A 16865-nucleotide genomic window follows, 5' to 3' on the forward strand; every position below is an offset into this window, starting at 1 on the left:
AGGCAGGGAAATATCTATTCTTTCATCAGTAAGTATGATGTTAATTATAGGTTTTTCATAGATGGTCTCAAACAGGTTGGGAAAGATCCATGCTATTCCAAGCTTTTTGAGATTTTTTGTTGTGAAAGAGTGTTGAATTTTGTCAAATGATTTTTCTATAACAATTGAGATGATAATATGGTTTTATTGTGTATTACATTGATTTATTTTCATATTTTAAACCAACCTTGCATTCCTGGGATAAACTCCACTTGTCATAATGTATGATTCTTTTTATATGTTGCTAGACTCAGTTTGTTAAAGTATTACTGAGGATTTTGCATCTATATTTATACGGGATAGTTTATGTAGTTTTCTTGTTATGTCTTTCTATAGTTTTAGTATCAGGGTGATTGATAGTGGCCTCATAGAATGAGTTAGGGAGGTGTTCCCTTCTCTTTTTATTTTCTGGAAGAGTTTGTTAAAAAAAAAAAAAATTGGTGTTAATTCTTTAAATGTTTGGTAGAATTCACCAGTGAAGATATCTCGTCCTTGGCTTTTCTTTGTGGATAGTTTTTAAATTTGCTAATTCAATCTCCCTACTTGCTATAGGTCCATTCAAATTTTCTGTTTCTGTTTGAGTCAGTTTTGGTAGATTGTGTCCATTTGATCTAGGCTATCTAATGTGTTGGCATATAATTGCTCATACTATTCCTTAATTATCCTTTTTATTTCTGTTCATATTTTCATATTTTCAACTTATTTGGGTAAATACCAATGGTTTGAATAAGTTTAGCTTTTAAGAAACTATCAAACCATCTTCAAAAGAGGCTATACTACTCTGTATTCCCATAAATAATGAGCGTTCCTATTGCTCCACATCCTTGTCAGCAATTGGTATTGTCAGGTTTTTGCTTTGTTTTGTTTGTTTAGCCATTCTAATAGGTTATAATGAGATCTCATTTTAATTTGTAATTCCCCAATGACAAATGATGTTGAGCATCTTTTTAAAATTTATTGATTTATTTATTTTTGGCTGTGTTGGGTCTTCATTGCTGCGTGTGGGCTTTCTCTAGTTGCAGCGAGCGGAGTGTACTCTTTGCTGCGGTGCGCGGGCTTATCATGGTGGCTTCTCTTGTTGTGGAGCATGGGCTCTGGGCACGCAAGCTTCAGTAGTTGTGGCACGCGGGCTCAGTATTTGTGGCTCACAGGCTCTAGAGCGCAGGACCAGTAGTTGTGGCACACGGGCTTAGTTGCTCCATGGCATGTGGGATCTTCCCGGACCAGGGACTGAACCTGTGTCCCCTGCATTTGCAGGCAGATTCTTAACCACTGCGCCACCAGGGAAGTCCCTCGAGCATCTTTTTATATGCTTATTTACCATTTACCATCTATATATTTTCTTTGGTAAGGTGTCTGTTTAAGTCCTTTTCCCATTTTTAATTGGGTTATTTGCTACTTATGAATGAATTTTAAGAGATCTATCTATATCTATCTATCTGTATATCAGATATGTCTCTTTTTTTTTTGGCCACACCACATGCCATGCAGGATCTTAGTTCCTGACCAGGTATTAAACTCGTGCCCACTGCAGTGGAAGCGCAGAGTCCTGACCACTGGACTGCCAGGGAATTCCCCTAGATACAAATCTTTTATAAGATATGTGCTTTGCAAATATTTTCTCCAAATCTATGGCTAATCTTTTCATTCCCTTAACAGTGTCTTTCACAGAGCAGAAGTTTTTCATTTTAATGAAGTCTAATTCATCATCTTTTTCTCTCATGGATCATACTTTTGGTGTTGTATATAAAAACTTATTGCCAAACCCAAAGTCACATAGATTTTCTTCTGTTTTATTCTAGAAGTCTTAGTTTGTTTACATTTAGGTCTACGGATCACTGTGAGTTAATTTTTTGTGAAAGGTGTAAGAGAAAATATTCTTGCCTTATTCCTAGAGGGAAAGCATATAGTTTCTCACCAGTGAGTATGATGTTAGCTGTAGAGTTTTTGTAATGTTCTTTTTCAATAAGAGGAATTCTCCTCTAGATCTATTATTATTATTGCTTGATCTATCAACTACTGAAAAAGGGATGCTGAAGTCTCCAACTATAATAGTGGATTTGTCTATTTGTCCTTGCATTTCTATCAGTTTTTGCCTCACATACTTTGATTCTCTGTTGTTGGGTGTATACACACATTAAGGATTGTCATGTCTTCTTGGAAAATCAAACCATTTATCATTATGCAATTCCTGATAATTTTACTGGTTCTGAAAGCCTACTTTGTCTGAAATTAATATAGCTACTCCAGCTTTTTAATGGTTGTGTTAGCATGAAGTATCTTTCTCTAACCTTTTCCTTTGAACATTTCTAAGCCTTTATGTTTAAAGTGGGTTTCTTGTAGATGACATATGGTTGAATCTTGTCTTTTTATCCACTTTGACAATCTCTTATCTTTTGATTTATGTATTTAGATCATTCACATTTAAAGTAATTATTGAGGGACTTCCCTGGTGATCCAGTGGCTAAGACTCCGTGCTCCCAATGCCAGGGGCCTGGGTTCAATGCCAGGTCTGGGAACTAGATCCCACACGCTGCAACTAAGAGGTCACATGCCACAACTAAAGACCCCACGTGCCACAACTAAAAAGATCCTGCGTGCCACAACTAGGACGCAGCACAGCCAAATAAATAAAAATAAATATTTTTAAAAATAAATTATTGATATCATTAAATTAATATCTACTACACTTGCAACAGTTTTCTATTTGTTGTACCTCCTTTTTGTCTCTAGTTTTAGCTGAGCATTTAGTAATTCCATTTTATCTTCCCTCTTAACATATCAATTATTTTAAAAAGTTTTTTTAGTGTTTGCCCTATAGATGGCAATATACATTTTAAACTAAGTCCACCATCAAATAACACTATACTACTTCATGTATAGTACAGGTACCTTTTAACAGAGTTTTCCCATTTTTTTCCCTCCTATCCCTATGATATTACTGTCACTTATTTAACCAATCCATAAACAATTACCACCCAATACCATCATAACTACTATTACTTTAAATAGTTATCTTTTAGATTGATAGAGATCTATTGAGAATAAGAAAAAGAAAAGATTTAATCTTCATTTATTCCTCCTCCAAAGCTCTTCTTTTGTATAAGTAGATCTGAGTTTCTGACCTTTAATAATTTTTCTTCTCCCTGAAGAACTTCCGTTAGCCTTTCTTGCAAGGCCAATCTACTGGTGACAAATTCCTTTGGTTTTTGTTAGTTTGCTCTTCTTTTTTTTTTTTTGGTCTAAGGAAGCTATTCCCCTTCACTTTTGAAGGATAATTTCACTAGACATAGAATTCTAGGATGGTGGTTTTCTTTTAACACTGAATATTTCACTCCACTATCATCTTGTTTACATGATTTCTTACAAGGAGCCCATTGAATTTCTCATTCTTGTTCACCTATAGTTAGGGTTTCCTTACCCCCCTAGGCTTCTTTCAAGATTTTTTCTTTATCTTTGGTTTTCTTCAGTTTAAATATAATATGCCTATTTATACAATTTTGGGGTATTTATCCTGCTTGGAGTTCTCTAAGCTTCCTGAATCTGTGGTTTGGTGTCTGCATTTAATTTGGAAATTTTTCACCATTATTTTTTTTTTTTTTTCCTGCGGTACGCGGGCCTCTCACTGCTGTGGCCTCTCCCGTTGTGGAGCACAGGCTCTGGACGCACAGGCTCAGCAGCCATGGCTCACAGGCCTAGCCGCTCCGTGGCATGTGGGATCTTCCCGGACTGGGGCGTGAACCCGTGTCCCTTGCATCGGCAGGCGGACTCTCAACCACTGCACCACCAGGGAAGCCCTTTCACCATTATTAATTTAAATTTTTTTTCTGCTGCATTTCCTTTTTCTCTTCTGGTATTCCAATTACACATATGCTACATTCTTTGAAACTGTTCCACAGTTTTTGTATGTTTTGTTGTTTTTTCATTATTTTTTCTCTTTGCATTTCAGTTTGAGACAATGCAATTGACATATCTTCAAGCTTTCTGATTCTTTCCTCAGTTGTGTCCCATCTACTGGTGAGCCCTTCAAAGGTATTCTTCATTTCTATTTACAGTGTCTTTGATTTCTAGTATGATTTTTTTTTTTTTTTTTTTTAGTATGATTTTTTAATTTGTTCTTACAGATTCCATCTTCTGCTTACATTAGCCATCTGTTCTTGCAGGTTGTGTACTTTTTTCCCATTAAAGTCCTTAACAAATTAATTATAGCTTTTTTTTTTTCTTTTTGGCTGTACTGCACGGCATGCAGGATCTTAGTTCCCTGACCAGGGATTGAACCTGTGCCCCCTGCAGTGGAAGCACGCAGTCCTAACCACTGGACTGCCACGGAAGTCGCAATCATAGCTATTTTAAATTTCCTGTTTGGTTAATTCCAAAATCATACTTGAGTCTGGTTCTGATGCTTGCTTTCCCTCTTCAGACTTAGTTTTTTCTTGCCTTTTAGCATATCTTATAATTTTTTGTTGAAACCCACACATGATGTATTGGCTAATAGGAAGTGAGGGAGATAGGCTTTTAGTGTGAGGTTTTATATTAATCCAACCAGGAGGTAGCCTGTGTTTGTTTGTTGTAGCTTTAGGTGTCAGAGGCTTCAAATTCCTGTAGTTTCCTTATTTCTGTCTCCTCTCCTTTCCATATTTCTGTCTCCTCCTCTTGCTTTAAAACTACTCTTGGAAGAGTCTGTGTCTTACAGGTCTTTTAACTATAATCCAGTTATTATACTGGAATCCTGTTGGTGTGGTTTTAAGTTTCGGCAGACAGGAAATGTTCTATATTCTTATGATTGATTTTCAGGCTTTTACTGAGTCTATATCACCAAACTGTAACCCTCACAAGTGTTTCTTAGTCTGCTCTTTCCCCAGACAAGAAGGCTAGACGGGGCTAGAGTCTGGAAATGCCCTTCCTCTAGGTGGGAAAAAGCTCTGGTAAAGTCTCTTCCCCTGGAGAATAGATCTTTGTTATGGAAAATGCTCGGGGTATATTTCACAATGGTTACTTTTCCCTTCACCCTGCCACAGTCATAATGGGATCTTTCTTGGCTCTTCACCTGAGAACCTAGTGAGACTCCTCCTGGAGGTTAAACCCCACAAAGGTATGAGGTCTCCATAAGAACTGCAGCTCCCCAGGAGTTTCTCTCATACTCTTTAACATTCAGCCTCCAGCAATCTATCAAAATTACCATTTAAGTCTTTTACAAGTTATGGCTCTAGTGGATTCTGTTCGAGGTAAGCAGATCTTAGCTGTGACTCTTATCTTTCTCCAGATTTCAGGGTGGCAGTTTGTCCTGTGACCTCAGTTCTCTGATAGTTCCAAGAAAGTAATTTTCAAGTTTGTTCAGCTTTTTTCTTGTTGTAAGGATAGGACTAATAGCTCACGAGCTCTTTGCATGTCAGAGATGAATCTGGAAATCCTTGGTTCTATTTTATAGTTTTCATTTCTCTGCTGAGATTCTCTGTGTACTTATGCATTCCTTTAGTTCTCTGATATAGTTATAACAGCTGCTTTGAAGTCTTTGTCTGACAAATCTAACATCTGGGCCCACCCAAAATCAGATTCTATTAACTTCTTTTTTTCCTGAGGATAGATCTAAATTTCTGGTTTCTTTGCATATCTATTAATTTTGGGTTGAACACTGGAGATTTTGGATAATATACTCTGGTAACTCTGTGTTATGTTCTTCTGAGGATTGTTAGTCTTGTATTTTAGCAGGCAGTTAACTTGCCTGGCCTCAAAATGCAAAATGTTTTCCTTGAGGTATGTAGCAGCTGACATCTCTGCTCAGTTCTCTCACCTTCCATGTTTCGCTCTTATACTTCCTCATTTAGCAGAGTTCCCTGATTTCTCTCCCCTGCTGTTGCTAGCAAAGTTTACTGGACAGCCAAGGATCTGAGCAGAGTTTATGCTCAAATTTTGGGTCTCACTCCTTTTGCAGCTCTCTCACTTTCAGGCTATCCCAACTAAATTTCCAGCTGCTCTGCCAGCACTGTCCTTTGTCATCTTGAAACAGTAAGATGCCATTTTTTTTGCTGCCTGGGCTATGAGAACTGGTGATGACCCTCAGACCAGAATGCCGCAAGTTCCCATTTCTTACCCATTCCAAGGATAAACTTTTCTGGTTCCTGATGCTTTTGGTCATTTCATAGTGCCTTAAAATATTTGAAGACTTTTAACATATTTTGCCAGATATTATAATTGTTACCTATGGAAAGGTTTGACCAATTAACTCACTCCACCACCCATGGAATAAGATTCTCTGTGATTATAACTTTTAAGATGAGAGGACTCTGTGTTGCCCTATACCATTAGAATATAAAGTCTAGTGACGATAACTTGTATTAAAATTCAACTTTCATTGAATCTGGATTTCTAGATAGGTGGATTTCAAAAATCTTATCTATACTGATTCCCCAAAGTAATCCTAAGATTTTGTTACACAGGAATCCCACTAACAATGAAACATCAAAAATGGGCACTAGAATGAGATTCTTAGTGATTTTTAAAAAGGGCAAACTTGGGGACTTCCCTGGTGGTGCAGTGGTTGAGACTCCACACTCCCAATGCAGGGGCCTGGGTTCAATCCCTGGTCAGGGAACTAGATCCCACATGCGCACCACAACTAAGAGTTCGCATGCCGCAACTAAGACCCGGCACAACCAAATAAATAAACAAATAAGTAATTTTTTTTTTTTTTTTAAAGGTCAAACTTGAGGGCTTCCCTGGTGGCGCAGTGGTTGAGAGTCTGCCTGCCGATGCAGGGGACACGGGTTTGTGCCCCGGTCTGGGAAGATCCCACATGCCGCGGAGCGGCTGGGCCTGTGAGCCATGGCCGCTGAGCCTTTGAGTCCGGAGCCTGTGCTCCGCAACGGGAGAGGCCACAACAGTGAGAGGCCCGCGTACCGCAAAAAATAAATAAATAAATAAAAATTTAAAAAAGTCAAACTTGAAAGAAAATAGAATAAGAAAATATTTAGGCTAATAATTAATTGTTAGACAAGTAAAATATGGCTCAGAATTCCTAAGGCAAACAATGAGTAAAGGTGGAACACAAAGGAAGGAGCTTAACAGCTTAGTATGAAATAGCCAAAAGTCCTTTGGCTCCAATCAAGATTTTCCATTAATTTTGGGGTCATGAGCAAGAATTCCTCTTTCCCCTCTATTTCAAACAAAGACAGAAATATATACTTTACTGCACAGTAATGTAAAAATATTTTAATACATTTTGAAGTATTCTGGAGAATGATGCCAGTTAAATCTGCATTATTTTATTTAACATCAAAAAAAACTTATTTTGGTTAGAAAAGAAATTATGAGGCAGTCAAATTAGTCAACTCTCTCTCTACTTTTCATTTTATATGTAGATGACATCTACTTACTCTTTTCTTATGCTTTGGCCAAAATTAAGAAGGTAAAGAAGAAAGGTAAGGAAAGGACTAGATTTATGAGATTTTTTTCATCAAAAAAACCCAAAACACTGATTTCAGTGAATTCAGCTAATATAAAAATAATTTTCCAATATTGGTAGTTGCACCTGTGCTTATAAATTGGACATCTACTTTTTTTTTTTTTTTGGACATCTACTTTTATAATCTATTTCAATTAGGGTAACATATATGACAAGTGATATGATAAAAGAATGACCATGCAATCTTTTTGTTTCCATTTAAAATAGAACAAATTATTACCTGAGGCGTAAATCTTCCCACATTTTCAATAATCCACAGAGCATTACTATCTCATAGTACTTTTTCCAGCATTCAACAGCCTCTGCTGCAGATGGATCTTCTTTAATGTTGCTCTGATACTCAATGAGCTCGATTCGCTTGTTTTTATACTTCTCCAAAGTTTTTTTGAAACGTTGTGCAATAGGACCAGGTATTGTTCCATCTTGTATATCACACCACCTGAAAAGTATGAGTATAGTTACAATGTTTATCTTACATAATGTGATGAATGCTTTTAACTATACTTACAAATTAATTCTTTCTTCAATCAAAGCAGTATAATTCTCACAACTTTCTTCATCATCCCAGTCCCTCCAAAGAAAATCATAAAAAAACCTATGATAAATCAAATTGAGATGACAGTGATCAAAATCAGCCAGTACATGTTTAGAATTAAAAAGACATTCTGATGTCAGAAATCTTTATATGAATCTTAATTGTTAAGAAAAATATTTCAAAATGATCTTTCAGTGAACTAATATTAAAAGTAAAACTTTATACATTAGATGATCTGCATTCTATTTCAAGTTACTACAGATAAGATAATGTTTCTTGAAGTGGGATTGTAAAATTCATGTTTCACATTTCACAGATTGTGGCTATGGTTTTGTTTACCAAAGAAATAATACTTGAGATATCATCATATTTTTATATTGGGGGAGCATTAGGAAAACAAAAACATGCCCCCAATATTCTGTATTATGCTTACGTATAGCTTCTCTCAAATTATATCAACTTGTAAGAAGCAATCACAATGAGGATGAAGACATCAGGTATTTGTAATGCCTTTAAATGTGAAAAATGAAATCTAATATATTTAAGATGCTTAAATATGAACAGAATTTAGTGGGGTTTTTTTTGGACTTTGGGTTTTTTTGGCTGCGCCGTGCAGCTTCCCAGAACTTAGTTCCTCGACCAGGGATTGAACCTGGGCCCCGGCAATGAAAGTGCTGAGTCCTAACCACTGAACTGCCAGGAAATTCCCTAGAATTTAGCATTACTTATCTCTAGAACTGTTCAAAATTCAATTTTTCTAAAATGCAAGATCAAAAAACAGCAAACTTCCACAAGAGAGAATATTTTAAGTAAAAGTTACAAGTATGTTCATTAAAAATAGAAAAATTGAATTCAGCAGTGAGTAAAAGTTAAATAAAGTGCCTATATGAACAAAACTTACATATTAAATTAACTTTTTGAATATGAGAATTTGAACTTTCAGAAGAAATAACCTCTAATACCTTACAGCTTCCAAGGCCAAAGCAATATCATGTAAATCAGAATCTTGTCCTTCAACAGGGTACACTTCCAAGAGAGGCACACTATGCTCTAGTTCTTCCAAAATCTCATCGACCAAATCCCTTGGAATATTTGCAATGTTAGAAGAAAAGGGCTCAGCAACAGAAACAGTAACTTTGAAACAAGATGATGCGCTTTGGCGTAGTTTACAAGTTACCTAAGATAAATATTATAAAATTTGTAATTATAAATGAAAGTAAACCACAAGAATTCTTTCTCAAATATGACCTACTTATAAAATTTCTTTTTAAATTTTTATGACTTCGCTAACAATCAACATACATAATAATAATAGATCAATATTGAATAAAATACAAACAATTTTTCAAACTAATTCTTAAACAACATTAATTTTAATGTTCATGAGAGGAATTGCCTATCTCCCACATTATTCTAAGTTTGAGTTGCCAGACTTTGGGATTTTATAAAATAGTAGTATTAAAAAAAGTTTTTGGACTAATTTTGCCATAAAAGTATGTTTTTTAAAATCCTACTATCTATATTACATTATTTTTAAAAGAAAGGCTAATAAAGTACCAAAAAAAGTAGAATGGACATAATCAAAAAATGAAGTCCTAAAAAAAAAAGGTAAAGTCCTTAGGTTGAATAAATTTAGCTTCATAAACAGCACACTATATTGTGGTTACTTGTCTCATTTCACCACAATAGAGTGATAACCTCCAGCACGTCTGAAAATCAGTGCTTGAGAACCACTGAGTTGACAGTAGCTTTAAAAATTAATAAATTATGCTAAGTATTAACACAAAATTTAAAATTACAGAAGCTGGTAAAAGGGTACAAACTTTCAGCTATAAGGTGAATAAGGTCTGAGGATCTAATGTATAGCATAGTGACTATAGTTGATAACACTGTAGTATATATTTGAAATTTCCTAAGAGAGAACTTAAATCCTTTCACCAAATAAGGGGGGGGGGGTAAATATGTGAGGTGATGGATATGTTAATTAACTTAATGAAGGGAATCCTTTCACAATGTATATGGGTATATATATATATATATATATATGTATATAAAATCATCATGTTATACACCCTATCCTACAATTTTGTTAGTTAAAGCTCAATAAAGCTGAAAAAAATACACTTCCAATAATGAATTTTAAACATTTTCAAGTACATCTCCAACAAAATTGTTTATTTTTAAGTAGATTTTCTTTACCTAATGCTACTTACAGCAGCTTTATTCATAACTGCCAAAACTTGGAAACAACCAAGATGCCCTTCAGTAGATGAATGGATAAATAAACTGTGGTACATCCAGGCAATGGAATATTATTCAGTGGTAAAAAGGAATGAGCCATCAAGCCATGAAAGGACATGGAGGAACCTTAAATGCATATTACTAAGTGAAAGAAACCAACCTGAAAAGGCTATATACTATATGACATCCTTGAAAAGAGAAAATTTTTTCTACTCTTTTACTAAAACTGATAGTGTGACTGGGTACAGAATTCTAGGTTAGGATATCACTTTTGTTGACAATATACTTACATAGCTTTTTAAAGTTAAGAACTTACTTTTGAGAAGTCCAATGCTATTCTGCCTCTTGATCATTTATATGAACTTATTGTTTTTCTCTCTGTAATCCTGCTCAACTTTCTCTTTGGCCCTCGTGTTCTCAAATTTCACTATGTGCTAGACAATTAGTGGGCCTTTTCAATTTAGAAATTCATGTCCTTTTGTTCTAGGAAACTTTCACAACTTGACAATTTTCTTTCCTCTGTTGTTCTTGTTTTCTCCTCTTCCTATTTCTCTCTCTCTCTCCTTCTCCTCTTCTTTTCTTCCCTCCCTCCCTCCTTCCTTTTCTCTCTCTAGAACATTTAATTGGATGTTGGACCCAATCCCCTAACTACTCTCCTCTCTTTCCTTTCCATTTCTTAGTCCTTCAGCTCTACTTTATGGGAGATTTTACTCCAACTTTATCTTCTAATGCTTCTAATCCTTCTATTCAGTTTTTCACTTGCTGTTGTATTTTTATTTTCCAAAAGCTCTCTTTCTTTCTTGGAATTTTCCCATCATACAGGATCCAGTTCTTGTTTCATGAATGCTTTAGCTTGTCTCTTCTTTCTGAGAATATTAATAGTTTTATATATGTGTGTGTGTTTTTCTTCTCCCTGTCATCTGTTTCTTCCAAATGTCTTCTTTTCTGCTGTTTTAACCACTATTTTGATATTTAAGTTTCCTCAAATGTCTGGTGACCCTTGGCTGTCTGCTCATATTTAAGAGTTGAGTACTATAAAGGTAATTGGAAGGTCTGTGTGGAACAAGTCTACTATGGATCCACTGTAAGATGTTCTGCCCAGGCTCTTTCCATGGGAACTTCATGTACCAGTATCTTTAGATCTTTTCTTTTGAACTGATCATAGAAGAATCTTTCAATTTTAATGCCTAGAGAGATATGCCTTAGCTGCCTGTGTTCTAGAAGGAGAATCAGCATTCAGTACCAATGAAGTATCACAATCTTTTTTTCAGTGGGATACTCCCATCTTTAACCATGCTTCTCAAGCCAGCTTCTTAAATCTGTAGGTTTATGTCTTTTGCCAAATTTGGGGAATTTCAGCCATTATTTCTTTGAATATTTTTTTCAGCCCAATCTTTTCTTCTAGGACTCTGAAGACATGAATTGTTATAGTCTAACATGGCCCTGAGGCTCCGTTTTTCATTTGTGTATTTTTTGGTTTTGGGGGTTTTTTTCATCTATTTTCTCTCAGGTGTTCAGTTAGGTCATTTCTATTATTCTACCTTCAAGTTTACTGATTGTTTCCTCTGTCTTCATTCTGTTGTTGAGCACATCCACTGAGTTTTTAATTGCAGTTACTATATATTTTTTAGTTTTAGTTCTAGAACTTTGTTTCGGTTTTTCTTTACATCATTTCATTTTCTTTATATCTTTCATTTACTTACTTTCTATTTCTTTGCTGAGACCTATTTTTTCATTTTGCATGTGTTCATAATTGCTCATTGATGCATTTTTATGATGGCTGCTTTAAAATCCTTATCAGATAATTCTAACATTTGTGTCATCTCAGTGTTGATGTCTATTGGTTTATCTCATTCAAGTTGAGATCTTCCTGGGTCTTAGAAGGGATTGAGAGTGATGACAAGTAATTTTCTATTGAAACCTGGACATTTTGTGTATTACATGGTGAGAGTATTGATTTTATTTAAATCTTTTATTTTATCAGTCCTCTTCTGACACCAATCTGGCATGGAAAAGGGGCTTTGTTACTGCCAGATGGGGATGGAAGTCCAGATTCTCTGCTCAGCCTCTGTTGACCCTGGAGGGTGAGGGGGTTGTTCATTACTGCTATTCAGGGGTGGGGGTTCAGGTTCTCTATTAGGCCTCCACTGATACCACCCTGGCTCAGAGAGAGGAGAGCACCTCATTACTGCTCCCTACGTTGTCTCCACTAACATCATGGGGGTGGTAGTGAAAGTTCGGATTCTCCACTAGACCCTTTCTGACACCATCCTTGCAGGGAGTGGAAGGAGTCCCTTTACCAGTGGGGGTGGTAGTCCGGGCTTCCCATGTAGTCTACACTGACATCATGGAAGGCAGGGAAAGTTCCTTTTCACCCAGCTCCCCATTTTCTTCCCACTAGATCTTCTCTAACACCACTCTGGGAGTGGGGTTAGTGTGCCTTGTTACAACTTGGCAAGGGTGGAAGTGTAGGTTCTTCACGTTGTCTTTTCTTGCAAGATGGGAGTGAAGAGCAGCAGTTTTTTTTCTGTATTGTTTGGCTGTCCCTTTCCTGACTTTGACTAGAGAAAGCAGGCTTTTGAGGGGAATTAAAAATTTTTTTTCCTACACCTGTTGGTGTTTCCAGGTTTCCAGCTCCTCTGGTACACAGTCTAGGATATATGAAGCAAAGCCCAGGGAACTCATCATCATGTCATTCCTTGTGTCACAAGGTCCCTAGACAATCTGCCTTCTCTCCAACTTTCAGAGTCTCATGTTTATTTATACATATAATCCAGGGTTTTTAGCTGTACTTGATAGGAAGAATAGGGAAAAGTTTGTCTTCTCCATCTTCCTGGAAGGGAAGTCTCTGTTTCTTAAATAGCTTTCAAGCTATTCTTCTTGAATTCAAGCTCCATCTTCAAGCCAATTCAAGTTCTAAGTACAGTCAATTCCTAAGCCTTTGGGGTTATGCAGTGTAAATCAAGTGGTTTTTTTTTTTTTTGGCTTTCCCTACTGTAAACAGAATTCAACTTTCTTAGCTCTACTAAGTCAGTTGTCATTTATTTATATGTTTTACACCTTCTAAATTGTGTTGCTATTGTCTCCTTTCTATCTCTTGTCCTTGGGTACCTTTTTTTTTTTTTTTTAATTAATTAATTAATTTATTTATTTATTTATTTATTTGCGGTACGCGGGCCTTCTCACTGCTGTGGCCTCTCCCGTTGCGGAGCACAGGCTCCGGACGCGCAGGCTCAGCGGCCATGGCTCGCGGGCCCAGCCACTCCGCAGCACGCGGGATCCTCCCGGGCCGGGGCACGAACCCGCGTTCCCTGCATCGGCAGGCGGACCCTCAACCACTGTGCCACCAGGGAAGCCCTGTCTTTGGGTACCTTTTAAAAAATCCCTTTGCTATCATTTTGATGAAGGACTCTGGGGACAATACTATAAGAGAAGATACTATAAGTTGTCAGACAGGAAACAATATATCATCTGGACTTCCCTAGTGGCACAGTGGTTAAGAGTCCGCCTGCCAATGCAGGGGACACGGGTTCGAGTGCTGGTCCAGGAAGATCCCACGTGCTACAGAGCACCTAAGCCCGCGAGCCGCAACTACTGAAGCCCACAAGCCTAGAGCCTATTGCTCCGCAACAAGAGAAGCCACTGCAATGAGAAGCCTGCGCACCATAATGAAGAGTAGCCCCTGCTCGCTGCAACTAGGGAAAGCCCATGGGCAGCAACGAAGGCTCAACACAGCCACAAAAATATATACATATATTTTATATCTATATCTATATCTATAGATATATATATCATCAAAGAATCAGTGACACTGGATTCTCAACCAGCAACACTGGAAGTTTGAAGACAATGGAATAGAATTTTACAAATTCTGGGCATGAAATCAAACCTAGAATTTGTGTATCCAGTTAATCTGTCAAATAAACTTGAAGATCTGTAAAGATATTTTCAAGCACACAATATCACAAAAATTTTATCTACTTTGTGCCCTTACCCGTGAAGCTATTAGGATAAGATCCTTGGCCAAAATGAGAGAATAAACTAAGAAAAAAGGAATTTGAGGAAATAGGTTATTTACACAAGAGAATGATGAAAGAAATTTCTAGGATGATGATGGAGGGAGATCCCAAAACCTGTCCAGCAGGTCTAGAGATCACCAAGTTTTAAAACAGGCTTTAAAACCAAGGAGCCTATTACTGGAGTTGGGAGTGTGTGGAAATAGCCGTGATGCAAGCTGTGAATGTTGAGCACAGCCCAAAGTTCTTATTTTCTCTGTACAACTATGATATAGCAGAATCAGGTAAATAACCAATTTCCAGAATCCACTGAGAATTCCCTTAAACATCTGCAAATTAAAGATTCTCTAAGCCTTCATCAAGGGATATAAACAAAATTTTAAAGCATGTTGTCCAAGAAAGCTTACTGATGGTGACTAGACATGCTTTTTTTACAAAATTTTTAAAAATCAACCAAAATTCTGTCATCAGAGATAATCACTGTTAACCTTTTGCTCTTTATCTTCCAGTTTTATTCCTATGTACTTCGTTGGATCATACTGTATATTTAGTTTTGTGTCTTCTGTTTTACTTTATGTACACAATGAGCATGTTCCAAGTCATTAAGAGATTTTTTGTTATCATAAGTTTTATAACTACATGATATTCTATCTTATGAATAAATTATCATTTATTTGACCCATATCCTATTATTAAACTTTTATGGTCTTCCCAATTTTTTATTTTATAAATATGACTTGATTACCTTAAATACATAAATCTTTTTCTACATTTATGATTTCTATAGAACGAATTTCTAGAAATAAAATGAACATTTTAAATTTTTATTTATTTTTCTGTGCAGTGGGGTCTATTTATTTATTACTATTTTTATTTCTTCCAGCTTTATTGAGAAATAACTGACTTACAACAAATAAACTATCTTAAAGTTCTTAATATATTTTACCAAATTGCTTTCTACAGAGGTTATAAAAAAGTTTCCTTAATATTTGGCCCACTTTGTAACAAAGAAGGATATGCTAGATTTCCTTCCAATCAAATATTATATTTCCAAGTCTTTTTTCTTTGTTGTATGGATCTGTATTAGGCAGAATAATGGCCCTCAAATGGTCCCCTAATACTTAGAACCTGTGAATATATTACTTTACAAGGCAACAGGGACTTTACAGATGTAATTATGGTTAAGGAATTGAGATGGGGAAGTTCTCTTGGATTACCCAGTTGGGCCCATTCTAATCATGAGTCTTTTAAAATGGAAGCACCTTTCTAGACTGTAGGGAACCAGAGAGATAGTGTGAGAAGGACTTTGAAAATGGATAAAGGGGGCCACAAGTCATGGAATGCAGGTACCTTATAAAGGCTGGAAAAGACAGGGAAACAGATTTTCCCCTAGAGCTTCCAGAAAGGAATAAGCCCTGTCTACTCCTTGATTTTAGCCCAATTAGTCCCATGTCAGATTCCTTTCCTATAGAATTGTAAAATAACAAATTTATATTAAGCCACCAAATTTGTGGTAATTTGTTGCAGCAGCAATAGAAAAACTAATATAGCATCTAAAGCTAAAGCCAGAGATTGAGGTCCATAGGAATAAATTATTGTAACTTCAGAACAAGGAGCATTATACAGCACTGTTGATATTTCGATCCAAGTAAGACTAAAGAAGTAGAGGCAGACAAAACCACCAAATGTGAATCGGGCAGCACAATCTTAAGAGGTCCCAAGAGCTAGTCTCAATGCCTTGTAATGCAAATTAGAATCTGCCAATATGTTATTCTGCTTTTCTTCTGTTCTCGCTTTTCTTCCCACCTTTCTAATGTTTAAAGGACGTTAGCATTTCATAGAGGATTTTAAAGCAATCTAATTATGTGTAATCTTGTCTGTTATTTTTGGAATAAGGAAGAGAGCAAATATATTGCATGTAAAATCTTAGAACTTGATAGAATTTTTGGATAACCTAATCCAATGAGTTTCCATGTAACTTTAGGGATCTTGAAAAGTTTTATGGAATGTAGGGGCTATCATGTGATATTGAGAGAGAAGCCAAGCAATTGCTATGTTACCATCCCTCATTTCAATCAGGAATGTTCCACTTTAATATGTTGTATATGTGGGACTTCCTCATAAAACTTGACTGAAAAAACCCAAACTTATACTGTTAAAAATTTTTTTTCAGATACTATAGAGTCCACCTCCTCTTATTTTATCCATGTGAAAAAAGTCCAAAGAAGTTATGAAAGTTCTAGGCAAAATCTACTCAAAATCTGAAGTTGGTCAAACCTCAAAGAACCACTAAAAATAGAGTATTATTGGAAAATTAATCCCAAGACTTTCATATTCTTTTGTAGCATCTATGACTGAAAATATGCCATCCTTTACTGTAAAAATACCACGAATTTACTTTTCCATATAACACAGAATTGAATTGTTTTCAGGCAGTGTGCAATGTAATGAGTTTCAAACACAATTTTTTCTTGTCACCGAAACCACAAATTTGAAATATCTATCTGAAACAGGGGTACCATTTGTGATTGTAAATATTGATTTCTATACAAGGATAATTAACCTTTAAGTG

The 16865-nt window shown here is 36.1% G+C and overlaps 1 protein-coding gene across 1 annotated transcript in view; it reads right to left on the reverse strand.

Annotated features, from left to right (window-relative positions):
• Positions 1-16865, reverse strand: part of SHCBP1L (SHC binding and spindle associated 1 like) — a 46312-nt gene that overhangs the window by 26749 nt on the left and 2698 nt on the right. Inside the window, exons 3-5 of the mRNA XM_032607634.1 lie at positions 8999-9213; positions 8010-8096; positions 7722-7940 (exon numbers count right to left, since the gene is read on the reverse strand). Of these exons, the coding sequence (XP_032463525.1) occupies positions 7722-7940; positions 8010-8096; positions 8999-9213 (521 nt within the window). The remainder of the gene's footprint in view (positions 1-7721; positions 7941-8009; positions 8097-8998; positions 9214-16865) is intronic.

Source organism: Phocoena sinus, chromosome 1 (assembly GCF_008692025.1).
Source record: "Phocoena sinus isolate mPhoSin1 chromosome 1, mPhoSin1.pri, whole genome shotgun sequence".
Lineage (NCBI taxonomy): Eukaryota > Metazoa > Chordata > Mammalia > Artiodactyla > Phocoenidae > Phocoena > Phocoena sinus.